Below are 11,655 nucleotides of genomic sequence, written 5' to 3' on the forward strand. Positions count from 1 at the left end.
TTCTGCAGGCTAAAACAGCGACAAAGAGAAGTGATGACTTATAGCAAGTCAGTTTGAATTTATTATTTAAAAAACTGCAGAAACAAATTAATTTAAAAATGTTTACATGGAAGTTTTTGTCAATTGTTTGTTTTAAATCAAACATGAAGTGAAAGTGAATCTTTCTCTGCCTTTTCCTTCCAGTCATAACATTCACAAAATATATTGAGTTGTGTGTTTAGTCTGGACAAATAAGTTATGAAAAAAAAAACTTTTGTCAAAACAAGTAGAAGATGAGCATTATGATAAAAACACACGAGAGGAGATGCATGAACCGCGATATTTACCGCCATCTAGTGGTTATTGGTGCCACAGCATCTTCTTAAAAGAGTAGAGAATAATCCTATAATCTAAAGAATTAAAATTGAAAATAATTTATAAACACAACGAACAGAAGGAGGAACAAAGGCGCAAGAAAACATGTTAATATTTTAATCAGCAATTCACAATTTAACAAATCTAGAAAATAGAAAAGAAAATTTAAAGGATGACCTGCATTTCTACATGCATCTGTGGATAATAAGACATTCAAAGTTTTTAATTCACTTTTTCTGTTACAAATATTTTAAAAAAACATTTTAATTTTGAAAATTACACTTAAAAATGACATTTTAAAAATGACCCCCCTGACCCCCCTTTGGTTTCTCCCTGGTTTCACCAGATTTATTAGCTTTAGGCTCCAGGACTGGTCATGTGACCATCTTTAAACAACAGCGTCATCTTTGACATCCTGCAGAAACACAAGAGTAAATTTTAGTAATCAGAGCAAATTTTCCTACAGAGTGAACTTATTGAAGAGTTTAATAACTTTAAGCATCAGTTCCTGTTGTAATGGATTTGTGAGTTTTGTTTCCACCTGTAGTGGAAATCCTTGTTGCCCAGGACTGCCAGGCTGATGCAGACACAGAGCTGGAGGACGGACATGACGATCATGGTGATGTCCACGCCTCTCAGCAGTTTCTGAAACACCAGACAAAGAAAAACGGAATGAAAAGAAATACCTTCCGAAAGAAAAACAACCAGAAATATATTGTTCCGTTTCAGTATTCGGTATTTATTTAATTTTTTTTTCTAAACTGGCATTCCCATTAAATAGATATATGTTCAAATTGCGCTATTATGTGGTCAATGGAAACACAGTTATTGACCAGTGAAAGAAAATGTGCCTGATTGTGGTTATTACGGTTATTCTTGCCTGACCTTGTCTTTTCCTCTCTGGGATCTATAGTTCTATTTTCCTGGTGTTTTTTGTGTAATTCATTTATCTAGAGGAAACACCAACATCCTCAGCTCCATGCACCAGTTAAATCAGTGCATTTAAAGGTAGAAGAGGCCGATGTGTTGAGTACCTGAGCTAAATTAGCCAAGAACAGGCAGTTTTTGGACTTCCTTTCATCCAGGATCCCACACATCCCAATGACAGTGAAGTTGGCCAAATGTACTGCATACAGCACAATGGCCACAATGGAGAGGATGGATCCAGCGACGTTGAGAAAGGTGGAAAAGCCCATCTGAAAGCAGAACTCTGATTATTACTCCCAACTGCGACCTCTGCAGTTGGAAAGCAGTACTGTTCTTCACTCACCAGGCAGCGGAAAGGAAACATGTCTGCAAGAAGAGACAAGACTCCGGCTGCAATGAACTGGAAGACAAACAGTAATAAGATCAATTATTATTATTACTGGTTTTATTAACTTACAGCATAAAGCAAAGTCACTTTAATGTAAGGACAGTTTTACACATTCATTGTGAAACACATTTGGTCAAAATATACCCGGTGCACTTTCACTAGTTTGCACTAAAACTGTATCTTGCAATTCAGACAATATCCCATGCACTCAATAAGGTAACTTCTATTTGAAACTTTTATGCTTCTACTTAACACAGAAGTGGAAATGTCTGTTAAAATACTTCAGTATGAGGAGGAAAATCATATTATCCATAAAAAATGGAAGCTTTCCTCATGTTTTTCATATTCAAATATGATGGATGTGAAGAAATCTTCAGATATAAAAATATTCCACACAGATATGGATGAACTTTAGAGGGATGTGAATCCACTTACAGGAACTGCCAGCCAGTAAGGAAACGTTTCTGCACGTTCTGGTCCGAGTCCAACGTTGAACACGCCGACCATGACCTGAACAGTCTGTGAAACATTTGAAACCTTTTTCTTTAAGGTGTTACGATTCAGAAACTCATCCTTTAAATGCTCTGCGTTCCTCTCACCCCGAGAGCAACGACCACGCTGCTCCCTTTGCTCCCTGACCGCCATGATGGACCGCAGGAAGGAGCCTTGATGATCTGACGCCATCGTGCCAACATGCTCTGATTGTCCATTACTATGATAACATCAGTCACTCCATCATCTGTATCCACTGTGACGGACATCTTTATAACCTTTAAGCAAAGAAGACATAGATATTAAAAGAGGTGGATATTCAAAATATTCCCCAGAGAAACGATGCATCGAATATAAACTGTTAGTACTGGAGATGTTGGTGCAAAGAAGGATTTTACATAAAACCTAAGAAATTATGAGTGAAGAGCATCAGAGTGGCATACAACTGCAAACTGTCTTCAGTCAGAGGCATCTTCAGAGCCACTGGAATACAGGCTGCTACAGAAGGTCCTTCAACCACTCTAAAGAAAATCATTCAACTTACAACAATTAGTTTCACTTTGGGATCAATAAAGTATTTTTGGATTTGAATTTTTGAATTGAACTGATTATTCCAGACGTTCGAACAAAAGAAAAGAAAAATAAGATGTAAAATGCAACATACAGGCACAAAAACACTTATTTGGTGACTTTGTCTGAAAAGGGGTATCAACAAGTTGAACTTTAATATTTCACTTCATAATAAAAACTGACATTTTCAGAAAAGCCATTTTTAATGATGTGAACTCACCTGCTGAGAAGTTCAGTGCTAGTACTCCAACAGTTTTCTGGCTCACGTAGTACAAACAAAATGTTAACTTCCTGTTAATCCTTCAAATTAAAAGCATATTGCCACACATGGCAGACAGAATCCTCTGTAATTGTATTACTTGCATGTTTATATGTTGTGGGGAATAAATAAAATGTAAAATTTCAGTTCTTTCCTCAGTCATTTGGGTTGGTGTTGGTAGAAACTGGATAATAAACTGACTGAACCTGAAAGCCTGCAGCAGATCTGCTCTGAATGTGGAGGAGTTTGGTATTTACACGGGAGAATGAGTCGATGCAGGAATGTCTTAAAGTCAGGAAGGTAAACACTGATATCGTATCAAATCCAAATATGCAACCGCTGTAATTCAATAATACAGAAAAAACTGAGTTATTGGGCTTAGTTCTGGGTCATAACTCCAAAATATGTCTCTTTAGTTTCTCCTGCAAAATGAAAGAGATTTTTTCTTTCAAAAGCATCAAATGCCTTTAATTTCACCTACAGCTCTTTATTTTTAATAGTTCATCCTTAGAAAATACAACATTTCTCTCAAGATCAAGTCCTTTAAACAGATTTTTTCACCAGATATCACAAACAGAAGCTTGTTATGTTTTGATCAATACAATAATAGTGCAAAACCTGCAGCAGGATTACACATAAACCTCATTCACCTGACGCTGTCATGTCAAAGTGACGTTAAATTTGACCTGTGTGAAGAGAGGCTGAGACAAGAGTTGATGTAGAAATATTTACTGGAGAAAAATCAAGAACAAAACACTGACAACCAGTCAGGACAACAAACTCAAGGGAAACCCAGATTTAACAGAGTGACTGAGAATGAGTTGCATAAATACTGAGAAGGCTGATTACTGAACAGATGGCTGATTAGAAACAGGTTGCAGGTGTGAGGAGAGAGAGAGAGAAAGTGGCACAGGGGGCGATCGAGAGCACGCATAGAACTGATTCCAACATGAACAAATAACCAAACATAAGGAACATAATACAACTAAAGGGCTGAACTAAGATAAAACAGAAATAAAACTGCTCTACACTGGGACTGGAAAATAAATCCAACATCAAAGAATAACTAAACATAAGAAATAAAAATAAGCTACTAGAGTAAACATGGCTGAACCAAATCAAAGAATAGAAACCAAGCAACACAGAAACAATAACCAAACCCAAAACTAACCCAAGACTTTGACAGAAAAAGGAAACAATATTGTAGTAAATTAAAATAATTATGTTTGGTCAGGACTGCTACTCAGAAAATATGGATTGCAGCTGAAAAACAGCATCAGAAATAACTTTTAAATAAATTATTTTAACTTAAAAAATATTGACTTAACGACAGAAACAAATCTTATGATGAAAAATGTAAGATTAAAAAATGTCATCGTCCCTCCAACCTTCTGATGCCCCTACAGCGCCCCCTGGCGGCTCCCGCTTGAAGAACTAAGAAAATAACAGGAAATAAAATAGAAATATGACAATATATTTTGTATCTGAATTAAATTGTTATCAATTTGCCGCCTAAACAACTCATTTTCTCAGCCTGTAGATTACTAACGGCGAAAGTATCTTTTTCTATTTAAACCCCTTTACAACTTGACTTTTATCAGTTTCTCTACACTTTCTAAGTTATTCTGTTCATAAAGAAAACCCAAATACTGGTGACCATAATGTTTTCTTTCACTCCCCTTAAAACTACCAAGATGTTCCTGAATCAAACACATTCCAGATTATTTGTTTTCATATGTTTATATCAGAGATATTGAAACATTTTTAAGGATTTCCTGCATCACTGAACATTTCTGATCCGTTGAGTCTGAAACTGTGATCCTTCTGTTCTGGTTCCGTCCCACTACCGCCACCTTGTGGGAAGAAGTGTTCTGTTCACGTTGGAACAATGAACACCTGGAGTTTATGACGCCAAAAACTAAAAAAAAACCAACAACATAAATGTATATTATAATCTAATATTACTCCTCAAGAAATACCACATACACTAAACTGAGTTTAGTTATTTTATTCTGATCACTTCTTTGTAAACAACAAAGAAACATTTGATACACTTGATTAAAACTTTTCCTGGTTTCTGTTTATTTCTGTAAATTCATAATAATGAAGCTCTGAAGAAAGAGTCTATCTATCCGTGACTCTGTTACTCTCCTCAAATCATAAACTATTTTTACATTTACAATGGAATACAAAAGAAACAAACATAAATCAGCTCATGCGCAAATGATTTTAATATTTACAATTTTTTTTTCCGCTTCCGGGACAGATTGATCTATCCCGGTATCCCGGAAGACAGTGACATTAACTGAATCTCAGGTTTTGTTTCTCACTTTGCTTCGGACTCTAACAGGTAGGTTGTTTTACTGAAATGCCTGAAGTTGCAGTGGAAATAACAGGAAGAACCAGAACCAAAGTTCTGCCGCAGTGGACCGGGTCTGGCTGCAGCTTTAGTTGTTAGGACGAAACTTAAATCCGGATCTGATCGACTGCTAAAAGAAAGCTTTTTAATTTGGACACTTCGGTTTATTTACTTTAAAACTGATGTTAAAGAACATATAACAGGCAACCGCTATTTTGAGTAATTTATTTATTTATTGTTTTACTTGTCAGACAGAAACTATTTTTTTCCGATTTTCTTTCCACATAGCCTGGTCCTTTAGGATGGCCCAGTCAAAGTCCAGGCCTGAATTTGCTTTTTCTCAGAATCAGTTTGGGGTTTTATTTCGGAGACAGATTGAAACACCAGCAGTTCAGACCCAGAGTATTGACTTTGAATTATATTAAAGTATTTTTAGAACCAGGTTTTGTTTTTATTTTTCAGCTGATCGTGTCCTTCTGCCCTAAAAAAAAAAAAAAAAAACTACAAATAAAATCAGAATTAACAGCAGAATCACACCGGCAAGAAAATCCAAAAGCTACAAATACTTTTAATGCATCTTATTTTATTTAACTTGTTAAAATGACCAATAACACATTTAAATGTCTGTCAGCTTCCAGGACCAGGAAGATGTCTGTGACCATGAGCAGGACCGACGGGGTCACCGTGTTCACGCTGACCTCTGACCCTGACAGTCGCTGGCCTCCACTGTGCCAGATCCTGAAGACTCTTTGCTACAGCCCGGTGTGCTGCTCCGTGTCCCGGCCGCTGGGGGCGGTCCTGAAGACGTCTCTGTCCGTCCTCGCGGTGAGCTGCAGACTTCTCTCTTCATTTTAATAAAAATTTAAACTGCTCTTGCTCTAATTAGACATGTTTTCTATGAGTTTTTGCTGTTTGCTGCGTCTTTATCGAAGCTCATTAAGTTGATTGTAAAAAATAATAATGATGATGCCAGGTTTGACCACAGGTGTCTGCTTCTTGTTTTCCCTTGCAGGCCGTCCACATGATGATCGGGCTGCTTAACATTGGCCTTGGCGCCATCATCCACCTGTCTTACATTTCTCCTTACTTTTACTGGAACAGCTACTTTCCCTACTGGATGGGATCTCTGGTGAGCAAACTGCTGATTATCAGCATTAATTGTTAATCGTCGGAGCCTTAAAGTCGGAGCCTCACAGTATTATGTATTTTACAGTCACATAGTTCCATTTTACGGCATAATCAGGTAACTATGTTACCATCAGCTGTTATGATAATAATGCTGTATTTAGCAAACATAACTCAAAATAAATTTGACTTTGCAGTTTGTCACTTTGAAATGGGCCTCTGTCTCTTTAAGAAGCTCCAACTCTCCAACGCATTATTGAACGTGTAAATTATAAACTCAAAATTAAATTGGTGAACAAACTGCTTTTAAGGGTAGATGTAATTTGAATTGAAGTTAGCATTTTAGCTTCTGCTAAACACCATGCTGGTGCCTTGGTGTTATCAGAACTCATTTTTTAGTAAGCAGTGAACTCCACTGGTTGTGTGCATGGCAGGGAGGGACACAGAGAAACCAATGGTTACATGGAGCCAAGTGACCCTCAGCCATTTATTCACTTTTACACAGAATATTTGTTTGTTTTTTTCTTTTTTCCAGTTCATTGTGTTTGGTATCATGTGCATTTTAACTGAGAAGTATCCAAGTCCATGTCTGGTGAGTGATTTTAACTATCTGGTGTTTCCTCAGGATCATCAGCATTTATCCTTAGATCTTTTCCAACTTTGATCAAATTAATGGTCATGTTAGTAGATGAAGTTATTCTTCTATTTCAGGTCGTCCTCAATGTGACTGTCAACCTGGTTGGTGGTGCTCTTGCCATGGCTGCCATTGTGCTCTACAGTATATTTGAGGGTGATATATATGTATGGTTTTCCTGTGAAGACGGGCCCAACTACGACTACTACTCTTACCCCAGGCCAAGTCCACCCTCCGCTTACGTTAAGGAGAAATGCTTGGAGAGCAAAGCAATGATCCAGGTAAGACAGAAATATCTATATTTGTCTTGATTATGATGAGCTTTAGAGATGATTCCATCTTTGAAGATGGACGTTTGTTCTTAAGCTGACCAGGTTTATGACTGTTGGGTTATTTATGTTAGGCCTGCTCTGCAGTTTAATCATAACATTTCTGTTGCAATCCAGCACTTTGGAGACGGGAAACTACAATGAAGAGGAAGCAAAGGGTCAAAACTGCAGGCGCATTCAATGACATGCTGAAATAACAGCGCCACCTTTTGGCTTGGCATGACAACTTCAGCTGACTCGTGGCGTTTTGGTGGCGGCGTCTAAACGTGGAACTTTTCCCCAATTATCACCAGAAACTTTGGAGGCAGCGTGTAAATGTAGGCTTAGTGAAGAAAAAGATATCTGCTATTAGGCAGCCAATTGGAACTTTAAACATGTGTGATTTAGTGACGTCTACAGATCTAATTATACGTAGTTCCTACAAGTCTGAACCAGAAGTGATCTGAGCCACTGAGCCGCCATCTTGGTAGGCAAGCGCAGTGCAAAGCGTACATGAGCCATGGCTTCCAGACCAACAAAAAGACAGTGGAGTACACAAAAATTGTTAATGAACTTACATTGTTTAAAAATTAGATAGTAATAATCTACAAGGTTCAAGCTTGTGGCTTGTTTATTGTTGTCACAGCAACTCTTGCGACGGATACCTACCAAGATGGCTGCCGGCTACAACGTTCCCAGAAGTGTGACATCACATGAGAACTATGAATTGCACATTGAAACCAACTATAATTTGCTTGTGTGGCCACATATTGAAAAATGATTTCAACGTCTTGCTTCAAATCACCTCTTTGAGTTGTTTTTGTTTTCTTAGTTTCTTTAACAGCAACACAGATGTAACAGCATCATTTTATAAACAAAGTAAATGATTTAAGGAGGATAGTCTACATCTATTAAACAAATGGTTTATGGAGCTGTTTGTGTTCTGCAGATGCTTCTGCGGAGCATTACTGGGGTCCTGATTGTCCTGTCGGTGGTGGAGCTCTGCGTCGCCATCAGCTCCGCCGTGCTGGGCATCATAGCTCTGAGCAACAAACAAAAACAGGTGAGCTGTTTTGTTTCGAAGAGTCGTGCTAAATCAGTTTTTGGATAGAATAAGCCTCTGGCTTAAATGTTTAACTTAGTTTTACAAATTTAAATGACCAATCAATTCAGAAGATGATTCTGTAATGGTGGATATTCTCTCACTGGTCACTTTATTAGATACTCCTGTCCAGCTGCTCATTAACGCAAATGTCGAATTAGCTAATCTCAGTAGTTTACAGAGAATGGTCAGAAAAAGAGGAAACATGATGGTGATGGTGTAACGGTGGGGAGATATTTTCCTGGAAACACTTTGGGCCCATTAGAACCAACAGAGCATCGTGTGAACGCCACAGCCTTCCTGAGTATCGTTGCTGACCAGGCCCATCCCTTTATGACCACAGCGACGGCTACTTCCTGCAGGATAACTCACCATGTCATAAACGATGGTTTAGATTCTGACCATCCGAGGTAGAAACCACAGGATTTTTCCCGCCATTCAACCGAAAGGTTTCTTCAGTTCTTAACATGGATTGGAAAAATCCCACGCATGCTGCCTTTACGAACGCCCGGGTCACGGATCCAATCAGATGAATCCTTACTGGTCTGACATTTCATTTATCAAGGAATTGTTGTGGCTTTTTTCGTTCCCTCTCCTCCCCACTTCAACCCAAAATGTCTGTTACCTCAGATTATTACATGTGAGAGAAAGCGAAAAATTATAACAAAACAGAAAATAATTGTCAAGAGTTAAAGAAAAATAAGTATTGTTATACTTCTTTGTTGTTGTGACACAACTCCATTTTAATGTTCCTGTTTTATTGTGTTTCCATTGTTGACTGTTCTCTTATCTAATTAGTCATTTTGTAGATGAATACTTATGTTTGCTAATGTTTGTTTTTATTCCCCAGTTGGGGAATAAAAATAAAACAGAACAAACAAAAGACAAAGGTTTACTTTACCAACATAGACGAACGTTATTCTCCCCTTGGGTCATTTTATATGTCTAGTCATCCATAAAACAACACAATGGACCCGTCCTACAGGCTTGACTCGTTTCAGGAGGTTTTATAGCAACTCATGTTGAAACATGACCTAAGCGGCTGCCATGGCACACATTGAGGGGAACAGAGGGCGGGACTGGAGACCAATCAGACGGGTCTTTGTAGCACAAGTAGCACATTGGACTGAGGTTTATTCATCACCAAACATCTTCACATTTATTCTGCCTGAGGTTCCCATGCATTTAATACCTGCTTATCATTTACTGACAAATCAAACCAAATTTCCTGCTGGTTCATTATTGGCATATATTAAAACATATTGATTGAAACGATATTGTCCTAATATTGCAGCTTTCGTTGTTCACTGTGAATACAGAAAATAAAAACATAAATCTAGTTTTCTTTTGAATAAAATACACCAAACTGTGAGTGTTGGGCATGACTCCAGCTCCACTATTATAACCTCGTTGTTTCCTGTTCAGACTTTTAATCCAGGTCTTATTTACTTTATGATCTAAAGGAATCAGATTAACTTTCTGTGTAAAATCTCAAACCTTTCAGACATGAAACAGCTTCTCTTGAGAAGTTTCCCAAAAGGCCGAATTACAGACATTTTCTTCTCTAAGCAGTGATTTCTCAAAACCAGTGAGTCACCTGTTCTTTAATGTTTCACTTCATTTTTTCACTCAGCGTGTTTCCTTCCTCCTGCAGACCTCTGAGGAGCCGGAGCATTTCAAGCCTCTGCTGGAGGAAATCACCACCAACCCTGCAGTCTAAACGTCTTTCACTTCCTGTAAAGATTAATCCTGCATTTCATCCCACTCACAGGGTTAATATCTACATGAATCACTTATAAGCAGTTTGTGGGATTTTTTAAAATGCAATTTATGCTTTTTCTATTGTCTCCTGCACTTTTGTATTAAATACCAAATCATTTTACTTTGATTTTCTTGATCATTACATTTTTTTTGTTCCTTTTGTATTCTGATATCAGCAAATATTCAATCATGTACTGCATGAGATTTTTTTTTTGTTGTAATTACAAATTTTCACCACTGCATCATAAAAATAAATGCATGGAAATGATCCTTTGCTGCATGTTTTCATATTTTAGGTCACGTTGCGTTATGGAGAGACTTTTTGTCTCCTTACCTGTTGCTTAAAAAGCTTTAAGTAAATATTTGACAGAGTTAAGGTAATTCAAGGAAATTAAGTCAAAAATTAACGTGAAGCATTTTTCTTTAAAGTTTCTGGGAATTATTTAAAACCCTTTTCATGAATGTGTGGAAGACGTCATAATAGGCTCTGATTGTTGCAGTTATCAGCTTTGTAGTCGGTTTATTACTACCTATCACAATACACATTAAATGAATTTTTAACAAATTTGCAAGAATTTCAAAACCATGTTTCCAAATTGTTGTAATGAAGTATTTGAATTGTGAGGATAGAGATTAATACAATTTTACATCCGGCTGGAACAGAAACAAGTAAACTGAATACTTCCTGGATTTTTCTGTTGTTAAAACTGTTTTGACCCACAACTTGTGCTCTCTGCAGTAAAAGATTTGAAACTTGACAATTGGTCTCTTCTTGCTGTTTTATTCAAAGATGATTTTGTTTCTAACGATGTGATTGATCAACATCCCATCTCCCGTTATTCACATAGAAAATCCAGTGCGATCTGATTCCCTCAGAAATTTAATCTCAATCTAAATCCATTTTGTGTCTGATGCAATAATTACATAAAATTAATGATTAATGCAGAGGTTCCCAACAGGAAATATGTTCAAACTGGATCCGCTGGGTCAAAACATGGTTGTAAAATTTAAAATTGGTGATGAATGCATTCTGAAAGTCAACATCAAACTGTTTGTTTAAAGCACAGGAGTCAAAGTCCAGTCCTCAAAGGCAACTTTCAGATGTTCCTCTGCTGCACCACACCTGACTAGAATAAATAGATCATCAGCAGAACCTGGAGAACTGAGATACACAACGAGGATGTAAGATAAGACTAGCTCTAACTAGTCTCACTAGTCTCTCTAGTCTAACTAGAGAGACTAGTTAGACTAGAGAGACTAGTTAGACTAGAGAGACTAGTGAGACTAGTCTAACTAGTCTCACTAGTCTAACTAGTCCCTCTAGTCTCTCTAGTCTCACTAGTCTCTCTAGTCTAACTAGTCTCACTAGTCTCTCT

The 11,655-nt window shown here is 37.5% G+C and overlaps 2 protein-coding genes across 2 annotated transcripts; one reads left to right on the top strand and one right to left on the bottom strand.

The window, feature by feature from the left end:
- Positions 1-519: 519 nt before the first annotated feature.
- Positions 520-3,158, bottom strand: LOC129353570 (uncharacterized). Its single transcript, XM_055022919.1, has 7 exons — positions 2,952-3,158; positions 2,269-2,439; positions 2,105-2,188; positions 1,625-1,681; positions 1,389-1,550; positions 896-999; positions 520-769 (listed from the first exon to the last, which is right to left on the bottom strand). Exons 2-7 carry the CDS (start codon positions 2,428-2,430, stop codon positions 712-714), a joined length of 627 nt encoding a protein of 208 aa, XP_054878894.1. The 5' UTR covers positions 2,431-2,439; positions 2,952-3,158; the 3' UTR covers positions 520-711.
- A 2,123-nt stretch (positions 3,159-5,281) lies between these two features.
- Positions 5,282-10,547, top strand: LOC129353503 (transmembrane protein 176B-like). Its single transcript, XM_055022852.1, has 7 exons — positions 5,282-5,340; positions 5,981-6,174; positions 6,362-6,478; positions 7,010-7,066; positions 7,186-7,389; positions 8,366-8,479; positions 10,173-10,547. The coding sequence occupies exons 2-7, from the start codon at positions 5,998-6,000 to the stop codon at positions 10,236-10,238; spliced, it is 735 nt and encodes a 244-aa protein (XP_054878827.1). The 5' UTR covers positions 5,282-5,340; positions 5,981-5,997; the 3' UTR covers positions 10,239-10,547.
- The last annotated feature ends 1,108 nt before the right edge of the window (positions 10,548-11,655 follow it).

The sequence above is a fragment of the Poeciliopsis prolifica genome, unplaced genomic scaffold (genome assembly GCF_027474105.1).
Source record: "Poeciliopsis prolifica strain line A6 unplaced genomic scaffold, Auburn_PproV2 SCAFFOLD092, whole genome shotgun sequence".
NCBI lineage: Eukaryota > Metazoa > Chordata > Actinopteri > Cyprinodontiformes > Poeciliidae > Poeciliopsis > Poeciliopsis prolifica.